The 16,559-nt window shown below is 43.6% G+C and overlaps 1 protein-coding gene across 6 annotated transcripts in view; it reads right to left on the bottom strand.

Moving 5' to 3' along the window:
* SMARCA2 (SWI/SNF related BAF chromatin remodeling complex subunit ATPase 2) overlaps positions 1-16,436 on the bottom strand; it is a 117,508-nt gene extending 101,072 nt beyond the window's left edge. Inside the window, exons 1-2 of one of the 6 annotated variants that reach the window (XM_084225802.1) lie at positions 16,278-16,436; positions 3,025-3,285 (exon numbers count right to left, since the gene is read on the bottom strand). In XM_084225802.1, the coding sequence (XP_084081928.1) occupies positions 3,025-3,249 (225 nt within the window). In that variant the 5' untranslated portion in view covers positions 3,250-3,285; positions 16,278-16,436. Of the gene's footprint in view, positions 1-3,024; positions 3,286-6,796; positions 6,861-14,794; positions 14,977-15,214; positions 15,236-16,277 lie in introns of those variants that run through there. The other 5 variants (XM_084225805.1, XM_084225803.1, XM_084225804.1 and 2 more) reach the window with 5 other exon arrangements.
* Between the last annotated feature and the right edge of the window lie 123 nt (positions 16,437-16,559).

Here is a 16,559-nt window from a genome sequence, read left to right as displayed (position 1 = left end):
GTTAACGAAGACATTAAGTAACACTGGTCCCAATATAGACCCCTGAGGGACACTGCTTGGCACTGGTGTCTATCAGGACTCCGAGACATTGACCACTACCCTCCAGGTGTGACTGTCCGACCACTTTCTTATCCATGTAAGAGTCCACTCATCAAAACCATCTCTCTCCAGTCTAGAGAGGAATGTTGTGGGGGACTGTGTCAAAGGCTTTAGCAATTCAGACTAAAACCATGTAACCTCGCTCTGTCCCATAGAAGCTTCTATGTGGATGCAGAATAAAAGTAAGATTAGAGCAAGGAAGGTAGCAATGCTTTCTTTTAACATCTTTCAGCTTCCAAGCATTTCCTCCACAAGTTTCTCTGAGGCTGTTACAGTTTGTCCATTTAGCAGTAACCCTGAGAGACTTCTTAAGTATTCCTTCTTAAATAGCTATGATGCATCCAAGATACACTTCAGTAAAATCTGGACATATATTTTGCTGGAAATTTCGTTGACAGCTCTTAAGAAACCAGCAAAAAACGCAGTTAATTTATTACTTCTGTCAAAACTGCATTATGTAAACTAGTAGTAAATTTTCCCATGGAAAGGTCTTCTGGTTACTAATTTTCATAACAACAGTTCTTAAGTAAACATACTTTAGGAATTATGATTTATTAATATAATTTTTTTTCAATCAGTGTTTTAGCTATTGCTTAATCTTTTGGATTTTTCAAAGCTTTTTGCATTACATTATCATTTGTACGCTAGTCATACATCTAACACAGAATGAAGTAGTTTCACTTAAGCGTGTGAATTTTAAAAGGAAGAGCTACATGCCAGTGCATACATGAGTATCCCACAAAGCAACTGCAAAATTGGGACACTTCTGGTGCAACCTCCCATTTTTACTGCATTTCATTAAAAAATAGTGTTATGATACATCATGGCTTGAAAGTCAACATATTTTATATAGCATTAAGCAAAAAGAAAATGTTTGTTTGGCTCAGCTGCAGGTGGCTGACCAGTTTTTTAATTTCAATGAACAACACTCCGGAGTAAGGCTTGCAAAATAATCTAGATGAACCCTCAGACCCTTCCAACATTTATCCCAATACACTATTTCTGGAGTTGCACAGAAAAACAGACCTAAAACCTCATTTAGACTGAAAATTAAGTAAGATTTTATTTCATTTTTTATTTTTTTCACCTGTATCAACTCAACAGACCCATTTTCTAGGTTAATCACACACATGTGAAGACATGCTGGAACTTCTGAAGTAGAAACGTAAAGACAACAGCAAGTAAAATAAAGACTTGTGAAATTACAGTCTTTATTCCATTCTCAGAATCAAGGTATAGAAAAGGTAGAGTAATTTACTGTAACTATACTGAATGATCATCTTTGAATTGGCTATCCAGACTCTTTGTGGCACATTTTTCAAAATATTTCAATGCCACCTCAATGGGAGAATTTCTGCTCTGGCTCACAGAAACTTGTGAGATGCTCTCTGAAGTCCCTGAAAGAATGTTGTAGGATGATATTTGTTGGTTTGTTTCTAACTATATCATAGGACTGACTGCCTGATATAACAGTAAAACAGGATATATCAATTAAAAACATGTGTGAAGTATTCAGCAGCTCTATGTAAAATTTCTGGGGCCACCTTCTTCTTCTACAGGTACAAGAAAAATTGAAAGGAATGAAGGATGTTAGAACCCTGGCTATGAAGTCTGCTGACAGAGTTCTGAAAAGCTGGGCTGTAACTGACCCTACAAACAAAAAAATGCCAACTGCAAATGTCTATCTAATCTGGCTAACAGCTAAATGAGATACCTCAAGATTCAAATGCAAAGGTTATAGTTACTGCACATAGTGACCTTTCAGAGATTACAGCAGGTCAGTGCAAATGGAAAGCTGGATCACAGCCTCCTTCATGTCAGCTAGTCTTTGTCTTATTAAAATATTTTTAGTTCTTCATGTAAAATATAGTAATGTCATGTCCCTACTGATTAGATATCATTTTAATGAATGAGACTGATCCATATGTGAGAGTGTCAAAATGAAGATTTAATTTCAAGAGAAAAATTAAAACATGTTTCTCTTACTTTACAAGTTTTTTATTGTAATTTGTTCTCTATGTGCATATAACAATTCCCAGTGGAATCAACAATAGCTGCCAAAATGTTTTCAATATCTTGGCTCTGTAAGCTGCTACTACATATTTCTGAGTAGAACATCAGCGCAATCAAAATTATTCTGGGTTCTAAACCTCTGGTAAACAACGAAACAAAAATGACAATACGTAAAGAAACTGTACTCACAAAGGAATTTCCACACAGGCAAGTATTTCCTCAAAGCAAAAAACATTAATGATATTCTAAGCACACACAGTCTAAGCACACATAGCCTAATTTTAAGTGTATAACAATAACCACAGAAGTACAGTTATTGACATGTTCTGCATGATATGTCATCATATGTCATATGTTTTATATTCCTTTGTAAGATGGAGTCCTTATATAATAACTTGAAAGCCATGTTTTTTAACCACATTTTCAATATGGAAGAGTAAACAAATTTGTAATACAAATCCTTTAAGGTGGACTGAGTTTGTTTTGTTTTGTTTTTTTAGGAAAAAGAACAATAATTTCATTCAAAACTAAAAACCACCCCAGAAAAAAACACATGCTACCGTCCAAACAGACAAGAAGAAGAAAGAGAAAAGAAGTGCTTAGAATGGTGTGCCTTAAAGTTTTCAAACAATCATTCATTTTTTTCTCTCTAGTAACATCTGTCTTACTGAAAAGTACAACTTACAAATGAACATTCTAACTATACTCTAAAGTAGTCTACTACGAACAAGGAAGCTGTGTTTAATCTGATACATGAATAATCTTTAGTAATAAAGAAGTAAGAGTGTAGCTGAAGTTCTGCAGGTGATGTACAATAGGAGTTAAGCAGGTCTTAATGTAGAGTTCAAGTAACTCTTTTCATCAGTGGAGAGAACTCTAGGGAAAAAAGGTTCACTTGTAATAAACTATTACCTTATGCATTTGATGCATGCCTTCCTGTGGATAATCTGTAGGCCCCATTGTTGGCATTGGATGTGGGACACTGGGTGGACCAGGACTTGGCCCCATCATGCTGTGAACGGAGCCAGGAGACGGCCCTGGTCCTGGGCTAGGTCCCAGAATCGGTCCAGGTGAAGGTCCTGGTCCAGGGGAAGGACCAGGATGAGGCATGGCGCCAGGGTCTGTAGGCGTGGACATCTATTTTCTGTCTCCTTTTCAATTAGCAGAATAGCTCTAATAACAAAAACAAAACAAAACAAAAACAAAACCACAATTTCTATGTGACATTAGGGGTATGGCAAAAAAATTAGTATAATCAGTTGTTATACACACACACACACACACACACACACGTACATAAATACACATGCAGGCTGTCACCACCAGAAAATGCTTAATGTTGCCGATTAACTTGAGCATCCTTCTAAAAGCCCACTAAAAAGATAAGGATCCTGATAATTCCCTCAATTTCTAGACATTTGTAGGGTACCCACAGAACAAAGCAGTTGGTGTGCTATGAGAAACATCTACCAGCAAAACAGCTGAACTGACTTGCTATCACCAGATGTGCCATGTGGGCCAAAGCACAGCACAGTAGTTACTAAAAGCAGGAAAGAGAGTAGGACACCTCTGTAACCTATATGTTAAAAAATCTTTCCCTAAACAGCCGTGACTAGCCTGAAATTTGTATTTGTAAAATTCATGGTAATACAGTGAAAATATTAAAAGGATTGTTAAGACTATTTTCAGAATCTTTTTTTCATTTGCCTGAGAGTACTGAGACATACATGGAGTCACCAGCCTGCCCTATAGCAGCTGAGTGGAAGAGCCAGTAGTGACAGCGACGGGTTGCCTCACTGCCCCCAACCAGCCCTTGCCGAGGCAAGCAGCTCTAGTGTGGAGCCATGGACTGCAGTGAGCAGGGCTGGAGCCAGGGGAACCGCAGGAGAGTACTGACACCCACCTGGGACTGGCAGCTTGCCCTAGAGCAGCCAACCGGGCATGAGTGCAGCCAGCAAGGGCAGTGGCTGCTCCAACTCTCTCAAATGGGGTCTGAGTGAATGTGACCAGGGCACACTGGCTGTGCTCCCATATGGCCATTTGGAAGCAGACAACAGAGGCAATGAACAGACCCAGTAGTTGGAGAAGAAGTGCATTCTCTTACTACTGAATGCTCCCTCAGGTATGGTTTTCTGACGTGCCACAGAGTTCATTCCCCCTGAACTCAGTGCACCAGCCACATCAGAAGCCTTCAGCTAGCTAGACTGTCCATTGGTAGATGAAGCTCTTCAGGACTCAGGCTGCCAGGAGTGCCTGACAGCTCTCCATAAGGCTGGGGCTGACCGTCAGTCCTGCCACAGAAGATGTATTACTGTAAGGGCACAATCGCCAGGTTAAGAAGCCATGGGTGAAGTGAACAGCCTGTGCAGTACGTGTGAGAATGAGTGAAAGATTGACAGGCTAGTCTCAACGAGTCTCACAAGTCTCAAGCCTCCACTGAAGAGAAGATGCAGTCGGACTCAGAACCCTGCCAAGCAGGAAGGCAGAGGTCTCTTGAACACGAACACTGGAAGCTGGCCATTGGCCACACTAGCCAGAACACCCTTCATCCTGAAAACTTGAAGACAACAAATAGGACTGGTACCATTTTACAAGAAGTATGATGCCCTGGAATGGGCAGGACAGTCAACTGATGAGGTAGACAAAGGTCCTTCTGGGATGGGGGAGCCATCTGGAGCAAGACAGCCTGCCACCCTCATCACAACTGCCCCTGTTAATTAAAAGGGAAGGGTAGTTGGTACAGGTGACTCCCTTCTGTACACAGGGAAGTCCACTGTGCAGACCAGACCTGCTATGCAGACCAAACCCAAGCCACAGGGAAGTCTGCTGCTTCCCAGGGCATGTGGTTCCAAGACTGGATGCCATCAGCAGAATCTGCCTTTTTTTTTTTAATCATGGCATGGTCTATACAACAGATGGTGTACTGATACCTGAAGGGATGTACCTTTTGAAGAGTGGAAAAAGGGCTCTACCACAAGAACTAGCAGGGCTCATTGAAAGAGCTTTGAACTAGATTGGAAGGCAGGAAGGGATAAAACCAGGCTTCCCAGTGATAAGCAATGGGATGGCACACCAGAACTTGAGGAAGTAAGATCACTCTATCTGCTCCATGAGGTGTAGGCTACAAAGAACTACGAGCATGAGAAAGGAGCAAGCGGAAGCTCTGGTCCAGTGCCAGAAATATGACATCACTGACATAAAACTCAGTGGGATGAGTCCTGTGACTGGTGTGCCATCCTGGATGCTTACAAGCTCTTCAGGAGGGATAGGCAGGGCAGGTAAAGTAGGGGTATAGCGTTGTTTATAACAGAGGAACAAGAATGTATGGAGGTTACACTGGCAACAGCAGGATTGAGACCCTCTGGGTTAAGATTAAGGTATAAACAGATAATGAAGATGTCATCACGGGAGGCTGCTATAGATCATAAAGGCACAATAATGAGATTGATTCCTCAAGAAACCAAGGAAAACCCTCAAATTTCTCCTTATGGCATAATTCCACCAGCCAAATGTTAATTAGACCACACATCTGGTACAATCAAGTCCAGGAGATTCTTAAAACACCTGGATGCTACTTCATGGTTCAAGTGCTAAGAGAGCTGGCTATGAAAGATGCTGTCCTTGATTTCATACTTGTTAACAGGGAGGGTCTCATGAGTGACATGGTGATTGGTGCGATTCCAGGCCTCACTGTGCACAAAGTAATCATGCTTAAAATCTGTTGAGAGAAGGAAAAGCACCAGCAAAATCTCAACTCTGGATGTGAGGAGGGCAGACTTCAGGCTGTTGAGGGAATTAGTGAGTGAGGTACTCTGGGAAAATGCTTCTGCAGGTGCTGGCATCTGTCAGTGCTGGTCACATTTTAAGCACCATCTTCTGAGGGCGTAGGAAGATGCAATTCCCAAATGCCAGAAGTCAAGCAGGGGAGGCAGAAAATGGCTTGTCTGAGCAGGAATCTTCTTTGGGAGGTAGAAGGAAAAAAAGAAGGTGTAGGCTCACCAGAAGCAAGGTCAGGTGACATGGGCAAATTACAGAGATGCTGCTCCCCACTGCAGGGAGAAAATTTGTCATGCTGAAGCTCAGCTAGAGATGAAGCTGGCCACAATTGAGGGGGACAATAAAAAGATGGGTTTTAAATGCATCAACAGAAAAAGACAGTGGAGAATTGACACTGTCCTCTTACAGGATGAGAACAGTCACCCCACAAACAAGGACATGGACATGACAGAAATGTTTAATGCTTCCTTTACCTCTGTCCTCCGTGCCAATGATGGATTAAGGGGTCCACAGCCCTGACTTGGAGGACAGTGGCTGTGAGAATTCCTTGTAAATCTATAGGGCCCAATGGAATTCATCTGAGAATACTCAAAAGAGCTGGCTGATGTCATCACGAGACCTCTCTCAATGATTTTCTAATGGACTTGGGAATCCAGATAGGTCCCAGTTGACTGGAAGCTGGCTGATGTCCCAGTTTTCCAGAAGAGCAAGAAGGATGAGCCTGGAAACTCCAGGCCTGGCAGTCTCACTTCAGTGACTGGCAAAATTATGGAGAATACTATTCTGGGAGGTATTGAAAAATACCTGAAGGACAATGCAGTCATCAGTCACAACCAACATAGGTTCATGATGGGAAAGTCCTGCTTGCCAGAATTAACCTTATTTTATGACAGAGTAACCCACTTACTTGATCAAGGGAAGCCAGTTGATGCAATCCTTTTGGATTCCAGTGAAGGTTTCAATACTGCCTCTCACAGGATCCTTCTGGACAAAATGTCCAGCACACAGCTGGGTAAACACAAGTGGCTGATGGCCTGCACAAAAGGTTGCAGTGAATGGGGTTGCATCAGGCTGGTGATCTGTCTAGCAGAGTTCCACAGGGCTCCTCCTTAGGCCCTGTGCTCTTAAACACAGTATCACAGAATGGTTTGGGTTGGAAGGGACTTCTAAGATCATCTAGTTTCAACCTCCCTGCCATGTGCAGGTACCTCTTCCACTGGATCCAGTTGTTCAGAGTCCAGTTCAACCTGGCCTTGAACACTTGCAAAGACAGAGCTCTTCAACTTCTCTGGTCAACCTATGCCAGGCCTTCATTACCCCCACTGTAAAGAATTTCTTCCTAACAGCTAATCTAAACATACCTTGTTTAAGTTTAAAACTACTGCTCCTTGTCCCACCACTGTGTGCCCATACAGTAAGTCCCTCTCCCTCATTTTTATAAGGTCCCTTCAGGTAGTCAAAAGCTACAATGGGGTCTCCCTGAAATATCCTTTTATCCATGCTGAAAACTTCTGCTCTCTCTGCCTTCCTTCACAGGAGAGGAGCTCTATCTAAGCTTCTTCAAGGCCATCTTCTGGACCCACTCTAACAGGTCCGTGTCTTTCTTATACTGGGGACTCCACACCTGGACACAGCATTCCAGGTAGGGTCTCATGAGGGAAGAGTAGAGGGGGAGAACCACCTCACTCATTCTGTGAGCCACATTTCTTTTGATGCAGCCGGCTTTCTGGGCTGGAATTGCACATGGTTGGCTTACCTTCTCAAAAAAATTGGAAGAAGGACTTGAAGGCATACTAAGTTTACAGATGATACAGAAGTGGGTGGAGCTGTTGACTCCATCTAAGGCAGAGAGACCCTACAGAGAAACTAGAAAAATAGGAAGATTTAGCCATCACCAAAGGTATGAAGTTTAACTAAGCCAAATGCCAAATCCTGTGCCTGGGATGGGGCAACCCTGGATGTACAGACTGGGGAATGAGATGCTGGAAAGCAGTGCTATGGAAAGGGACCTGGAGCTCATGGTCAACAGAAGGCTGAATATGAGTCAGCAGTGCTCTTGCAGCCATGAGAGCCAAGCATGGCCTGGGAGACATCAGGCACAGCATGGCCAGCGGAGCAAGGGAGGGGATTGTCCTGCTCTGCTCTGAGCTGGGGCAGCCTCCCCTCGAGTGCTGGGGGCAGTTCTGGGTGCCACAGTAAAAGAAATATAAAGCTACTAGAGAGTAGGGCCACAAAGTAAAGGAGGGCCACAAAGTAAAGGAGGGCCACAAAGATGGTAAAGGCCTAAACCAGAAGTACCAAGGAGCAGCTGAGGTAATTAGGCTTACTCAGCCTGGAGAAGACAAGACTGAGGGAAGACCTCACTGCAGTCTACAACTTCCTTATGAGGGAAAGAGGGACAGACACTGTCACTGTGCCTCTTCTATGTGGCGACCAATGACTGGACCCAAAGGAATGACCTGAAGCTCTGTCACAAGAGTTTTAGGTTGGATATCAGGAAAAGACTCTTCACCCAGAGGTTTTTTTGGGCAGTAGAATGGGCTCCTCAGGGTAGTGGTCATGCCACCAAGCCTGACAGAGGTCTCTGGAACCTGGTGTGGTTCTTGTGGCGTCCTGTGGAGTGCCTTGGACTCAATTATCCTTTTGGGTGACTTCCAGCTCAGGATTCTGTGATTCTACGACTTGATACCTTGGGATCCCATTTCCTTGCAAGGTAAAACACAGACATGCCTATGAAGCTTCTCAGTTCAAAACTCTACAGTCACTAATTATTCCTTTTCAACCCCACAACATGACCAAAAAAGGAATCAACTTATCAAATGTTCACAACTGCAAACACCATAGCTTCCTCTAAGAGGCCTATGTTTTGTATGAAGGACAACATACATTCTCCACACAACAAAGAGTTTCTACATGTTTCAGTCATGATATTGCAAAATCTAAGACTGACACTGTCACAGCTGAGTAATGCACTATGTGCATTATAAACAAAATTCAATCCATTTCACAAAGCAGATACCTAGCACCACCACTACAATCCAGAAGAATGTATACAGAACCATAACACAATCAATAATAGAAGTTCTATCAGTATACAGTATTCCAAAATATCTTATTTCACAAAAGACATCTACCTATACCCAAGCATTAAAATGGTATTAAAATCTTTCTCTCCATTCACCTATTCATCCTATTTCAAATTCAACTTGCAATTCTCATAAAAATTAGCTCCAGTCTCAAGTCCATTAGTTACACTGCCATTTACAAATACATTAAACATATCCGGCATGCAAATTTGAAACATTTAGAATTCTTTCTGATAGGATAGCAAGTGTCCAAACTATGAAAAACAGTAACTACCAGAAGTAAATCTCTGCATCACTTACACCAGACCAAGTCCCTTTCTCTGAGAGAAGATACATCTCACATAACTGAGAATTGTCTTAAATAGATTTGTATTCAGACATTTTATACGTCAAAGAAAAAGAAAAAAAAAGTAATTTGTAAAATCTATATTGGGGAATATAAAGTATTGGAAAACACTACTTAAATGCAAGTAATAAATTCTGTCTGAAGACAGTAATGGAAATAAAGAGACAAAGCAATTTTCTCTGGTAACAGTAGTCCACAAAATTAAAAAAAAAAAAGCCACTGACCTAAACCAGAACACAGTATGGCCCTTCCAACTAAGTATCTGTTCACAGAAATTACCTGCTAAAAAGTTTATAGTTTAACATGTTTCAAAAATAGCTTTGTTTGCATTTATTAAGTCTGAGACTGTACTAAAAAAAACCCACAGAAATTAGAGACCCTGCTCTCATCAAAATTCAGTAAAAGCTAGATATCTAATTCATTTAGGCCTTTATGAAAGCCTCATTAAAAGTCAAAGCAAAAATCTACAAAAAAACAAGAGGTCCAAAAGTGGCCAAGTTCCATGCAGATAGTATTGGTGTTAATTTGGCTAAATTCTGGTGCCTACAATGAAAGAAGCAGTATGAAGCCAACTGCCTGCTAAAAGCCAGTGTTGACCTATTTCTTTGGACTGCTTTTTAATGAGTAGTGCCTGTTAGAATTAAAAAGCAAGGGGGAAGGAGAGGCAAAATAAAGGTAAATGTTTCCAACAAATTACAGGACTACAGTGAAATGAAAAAAAAATTAAAAATACCATCTTATTGTTATAAATTATGAGGCTCTTGGCCCTGATTCTTGAACACATTCCATGTTGTTCAATTGTTTTTCTAGTGTCCAATCTTACAATTTCCTCAAAACGCTCACTGGAATAGTATTATTCACATGACTTCAAATAGGATGGAGTTTTTTTTTTTCCTGAACTGTAATCCTTTACCACCTCTTAGATTTATTTACAGCAACATGGCCAATTTTCTTTTGTGAACAGCCCCAGATGAACAACTGGCAATTGAACTCGTTGTGGCGGTTCCTCTTCTGGTCTCAGAGAATTTCTCCACCTCTGCTGGACACAACCAGAGCTAAGACAGGGAAATAAAAAAGGCATCTATCATATGTCATAATAACTTTAGCCAGATCCAAACACAAACAGCCACGAAATCAAGAGCTGAAGATTAAGGGAGATTTAGGATCTCTGCTCAACTATTTCAAGATCAAACAGTTTAGGACAGTGAATATCTGCACTGTGAACAATTTGACATAACAGTCTCTAAGTGTAGATCTTTCTCCATGATCATTTTATATACACTTAGAAAGTTTTGTAGATGTAACTAATTCACTGTACAATATGGTCTTCATCAGTTCAATGTTTCTGTTACACACATTTTAGTATAAACCTGCTACAAACCCACAGGTAACAAAGGCAGGGATTTTTTTTCACATGAGGGAGTATTAGCAGGTCCCAAACAAAAACACAGCAGGTAAAAAACCATTTACATTACTCTGGAATTCAAGACCCGCTGTACACCCAAAAAGATCCAGGGATTACAGACTGCTTTGACAGGGCACACACCAAGTCTAAGAACAGATGGAGCAGGAAGTATTTATAATTCTTCTAGCTAGTTCCCTTCACCATCCAATATAACTTCTGCCTTTCCTCTCAACCTAAATTGAACCTCAGCCAGGATGTTTTGGCCACATCTCCTGCCTTGGATATGCAGTGGAAAGTAATGAAACTATACCACTTAGAGCTTATGAAATATGGACCCACACAACAGCCACACAGACATTGCGAAGTGTAACTTTGTCTTCACAAGAGAAATAATTACAATCCAATTCTCCCCACACATTTCCAACTGCAGTCATGATTCACAGCTGGCTTTGAAAAGATAAACTGTAAACTTGTGATACACTATAGGCTACAGGAGTTATCTTTGTTATACTACCATAGAAAACATGGAATTATAATGTCAGTGATTTGTATAACTTGCATGATCTGCTAACTATAATCAAATTAATATGCTCAAAGTAGAAGAGCTGATTAGTAATGATAGCTCATCATCACTTCATAACTTACCACACTTAGAAGCAAATCAGTGTTTTGAATTGTACAACTTCACAGGACACTCTGCATTACCTTTTATTGTGATTTAATTACTGCCATCTCATTAAATGACAATTCAATCAATAAACAGGTTTACACGAAACAACAAAAAATCAGAGAGAAGACTGAAATCTTCAACTAACATATACCAGAGTTATTAGTTCATGTAAGGGAAGTTAGATTAGAAGATTAGTTCACACTAACAGCTGAGATCCTGCCTTTGCATGCTCACGTATGCCATGTCAGGGCAACTTGAAATCCCTCTGCAAGGAAATCTGTAGTTTAAAATACTAAACACAGAACCAGAAATGCTGAACCTTAATTCCTTATCCAGACACCTAGGCCAGAAGGAAAAAAACCTCTGCACCACTCCTTTAGCTGCATGTCTAGCTCTCTGCCAGAACCTGCAGAGAACATCTCCACAGAGCTCGCAAAACAGGTGGAATGCTTACACCAGAAACTTCATTGTAGTGTAAGAGATAGTACTCCTCACCTTGAAATACTCTTATAGAAATTCTTACTCCTACTGCATAGATATTTCAGCTTTACACAAAGTTCAACTTTTCTCAGCTGCTCTAGTTTATAGCCTACCCTCTCAGGAAAAACTAACATCAGCAGCAAAAAATGACTTGTTAACAGCTGGGAGCTGAAAGTACTCCAGACTGTCAAAAGGCATAATCACAAATTGGAGTGCACACAAGTTAGGCTAAGCTACACTGCCAGACTTAACTGTGAAGACACTACAGCATAGACATATGATCCTTTCTGATCGCTTTGCTGCAGAAGATAGTAGCCTTCAGGAAAAGAAGAGAGAAGATAGCTACACTCAAAAGTTTAACTGCCATCAAACAATGTCCAAGACCAATCCCACATTTGGAACATATGTAGATTTCAGGCACAGAAAACTTATACAGGACACTACTGAATGGTCATGGATTAAGTTTTCGTACTGTGAGCTTTACTACAGGTATTAACCACAGTTATTGAACATAGTCTCATTTGTTTCTAAATAAAAAGCAGTAAGAGATGCAGGCAAAAGCAAAGGAATGCACCATATTAGTGACAGGCCTTGGCTTTACTTAAGCAGGGAAGAAGACAAGGAGGAAAGGAGAAAATTGTTTTAAATACGAGTTACTTGTATTTAAAACATATATTTTCTGTAAAATCAAACTTATCGCTTTAACATTTTCTCCAATGTCTCCAATCTAAATGATCCACCTCGGTGTTCAAACTTTGAAATGATAAATAGGAAATATTCTCTGCCAACTGGAGACAAACAGGAAAATGCCTAATAAGTAATTACTTTATACTGGTGTCACAAACAAAGAAAACAATTTTCAGTGTTAGTCTTCTCATTCTACTGTATTTACAAACTATCAAAGCTGTGTTTAAGAAAGCTTTACTTCCTTCCCTTATTCATCCTTACATATTTTATCTTGGAAATAAGACATGAGCTTTTCTCTAATGCCAATTTTACAACAAATGATCTTTATGCCATAATGTTGTGTTTACTATTCCAGTAGAGAATCAAAAAAACCCTAACTTAATCTGATAAAGTGCAAAAATGATGGAGGTCTAGGAAACACCTATTACACATAGAGAATTCAGAAGCAGGAAACACACAGAAATGTCATAGACATTTTGAAGAGTAATTTGCAAAAATATTCTAAATCATACAAAGAATGAGGAGTCTCCTTCTGAAAAGGATCACCTGTAGTTCACAGCAATATTACTCATCAGGACGACAAAAAAACAGAGGTAAAGTGTAGATATTTTTTAAGTTGCTACTGTGCACATTTTGACTTTGACTTCAAAACTCCAACAAAAACTGAGAAATATATATATGGAGATATTAATTTCAAACACACCTTTGTCACGAATATATGTAATATAGGTATGCAAGCTGAAGGACTTTTTCTCCTTCGATTTTCAAGCCTCAGGTGTTGGTGAAAGCACATTTCAAACTTGACAAGAAACGTTCATAGACTACTTCAGAAATGAACAAAAGATCTAAGACTGCTTTGAACACAGTCTTTTGGCACATGTTCCATGCAACACCACAGAAATACCAGTCTCAAAGCTGAGAAATAACTCATGAGAGAAATCATGTTTTTAATGAAGATTTACTCTCACCTCTGGCAAGTCCACATATGCTGCTTGATCCACTCTAAATTTTAAAAGCTCACTATCCAAACAGTCTTTTTGCTTTCTATTATTGATATATATATATACAGACATAAAAACCTGCCTTGAGGCAAACCTATCCTTCTGAAACACTACTTTTTTTTCCTTAGAATCACAAAAGGACAAAAGAAACAAAGTCAGACAGTAATAGGGCAATTAGGTTCCCAAAGAGAAAGTGTGCCCGTATTTGCACAACAATAGTTACTTGCACAGAGAATTCTGCCCCACCCCGAACAAGTAACTGGTACACTACCAAAGGAATTAAATTCTGGTACAGTGTTTGGGTCTTAGGGTCTGTGGTTAAAACCACTTACACTTGAGAAAGTTAAAGCAAAACAGGAGAGAATGCAAACGGAACAATGCCGTGTCACAGACCTCAGATCAATTCTTCAACGAAAGCATGCTGAACACTTACAGCGGAAAAAAACCCGACTAAACAGAAACCGGAAAAACCAACAACTTTTTATCTTCAATTCTTCAACTGGTTATTGACTTGCATATTCATATTCACATCAATATTCATAAAAATACATCCTAAAAAGAACAGCGTTAGCCTAACATTCGGTAAATCCGAATATCAAACATATGAATCAGATATCAAGAAAAAACAATTTCGGTACGATGTATGTAATCTGCAGACACTTTCATACTCCCTTTACTTGACCGTAGCGCACGCTCAGGGTAAAAAAAACAAAACAAGAAACGACCCAAGTCAATCGTTAAACTGTAACTTCAGATCGAGCCCAGAAGAGCTGTAACTTTTCCAGCCGTGCGCAGTTTGTAGTTCCACCATTATAAATTTAAGAGGGGAGGAGACAACGTAAGAAACTCCATTTCTGCACCGTGAACACAAGGAAGAGCCGCGGCGGAGGACACGGGAGCTCCGGGGGGCGGTGGGGCAAGGCGGCCGCTCCCTCCCTCCGCGGCAGCACCGCTGTTCTGCCCTCGGGTGCTCGGGCCCTGCAGGACGGGCGGCACGCAGGCCTCGGCGCCGGGCCGCCCGCCGCCTCCCCCGCGAAGGCGCCGGGGCGGGCGCGCACAACCAGCAGGGCCCTGTTTTCCCCCCTCCAGCCTTTCTGGAAAGTTTTCTCCCCGGCCGACAGGCTGTAAAACGTCCCTGCCTGGAAATGTGGCCCCGCTGCTGCCTGCCCCCGCCCCTCCATCAAGCAGCGGGTGCGCTGCTGACGGCGCTGCCCGCGCACGGCCCCGTACCTCAGCCGCAGGCAGGCAGGCGGGCGGGCGGCCGGGCGAGCAGCCGGGTCATGCCTCAGGGCTGGGCTGGGCCCGTCTCCCCGCCTCTCCTTTCCTCCGCCACCATGTCACGCCGACCAAACATGTCTGTGCGCCTGTGTGTGGCGGCGGTGACTTCCTGATCCGCCGCCGCTTGCACAGGCGGAGGGACGAGAAAGGCCACCCACCCTCCTATCCTCCCCCCGCCGCCGCCGCCGCTGCCTCCCGCCTCTGCCCCGCAGCGGCCCGGGGACGGGCTCCGCTGCCCTCCGGCCCCGCCCGACAGCTGGCTGCAGCAGCGCTCTGCCGCCCACCCCCGCCTCCGGCTGGGCACAGAACTTTTCCAGGTGCCAAACACCGCCGTCCCCTCTTCCGGCATAGGGGCAGGCGAGCCGCAGCTACCTGAGCATCCGCGCGCGTTTGCATCCTCGCTCCCGCCCGGCTGGGTTAAAAAAAATAAATTTCCGCGCACACCGGAAATAAAAGGCTTTTTTGCTTGGCAAGCGATTCCAAAATTGTAAGCGCATGTTTTGTGCTACTCTCCTTGGAGGTGGGGAGGAGGAGGGAGGCGAATTTCTGCAGGGAAAACGGGAGGGGTACGACGACATGCAAGCTATTTTGGGAAGTAAACCGCGACACCTTTACAGCAGGAGTGACTGCACAGTTAAAAACAAGAGACCGAAAAGCAACAGGAGCCGCAGGCTTGTTGGGTTAGAGTCCCAGCCCCCACTTCTTCCCCCTCCCCGGTGTGTGCAATGTTTGTGACAGGCAGGCAGCGATGATCCGGATCATGGCCTCCCTGGCCCTGCCGGGGAATGCCGCTACTCTCCTCGCAGGCAAGACCGCTCCCCCATGCACCATGTTCCTCCCTCCCCATGCCTCCCCACTTCCCCTTGCTCGGCTGGGTCTGCGCCAGCGTGTGCCACGGCAGAGAAATAGCCCCACCGCACCGCGCTCCGCTGCCTCCGGACACCCTGAACTTCACCCTGCGACCCCCGGCAGCTGCAGCGCAGCCTCCCCCGGCCCGTCCGTGTGGGTTGTCGCTCCCCAAGGATCTATTTCTCCCGTGGCCGCTTCGCCCGTGGCCCGTGACACGCTCGCTGGGCGGCAAGACCGAGAGTGCCGCTGACTCACGAGTCAGCCACCGGCGACTCCGTGGGGGGTTCTGTCGCTCCCACTCCGGCGATCCGCATCGTGATTATTCCATAATAATACCCGATCAAAACTTTCTTCTCTCCACCCACTGGGGGATATAAATATTCGGGAGGGCCGGGCGGCGAGGAAGGTAGGGAGAGGGAGCAGGTGGCACGGCGGCGGCCGGGACCGGCGGGGCCGTGGCCAGGGAAGGGGCCGATAGTGAGAGGGAAGGTGGGCACGGTGCGAGCCGGCACTGCCGGTGACAATAAAGGACCGTGCCGGGCACGGGGAGCTAACGGGGTTGGACCGAGTTGCAAGTTGTATTTACCTTCCGCCCGGGCGGAGCGCCGTGCTGACTGTCGCTCCTCTCCCCCCTCAGTGAGTCACCCGAGTCCAGAACCGGAGCGAGGGGCTAGATTACGAACATGACTTCATTGATGACAGCCATTCCCTCCTCTTCCTAAACTCCTGCCCCTCCTCCGGCCCCCCCTTCACGGACGCCACTGCTCAGGCAGCTGTGTTGCCATTGGTCCGTCGGGCAGGGAGTGCCCGCCCCCTTGCGTAGAAGCGGTAGTTCTATTGGCCTGGGGAGCTGTCGCTCTTCCGGGAG

The sequence above is a fragment of the Fringilla coelebs genome (genome assembly GCF_963513975.1).
Source record: "Fringilla coelebs genome assembly, chromosome: Z".
Classification (NCBI taxonomy): domain Eukaryota; kingdom Metazoa; phylum Chordata; class Aves; order Passeriformes; family Fringillidae; genus Fringilla; species Fringilla coelebs.
The sequence above is the reverse complement of the archived record's forward strand: the minus strand, read 5'-3'. Positions and strand labels throughout refer to the sequence as shown.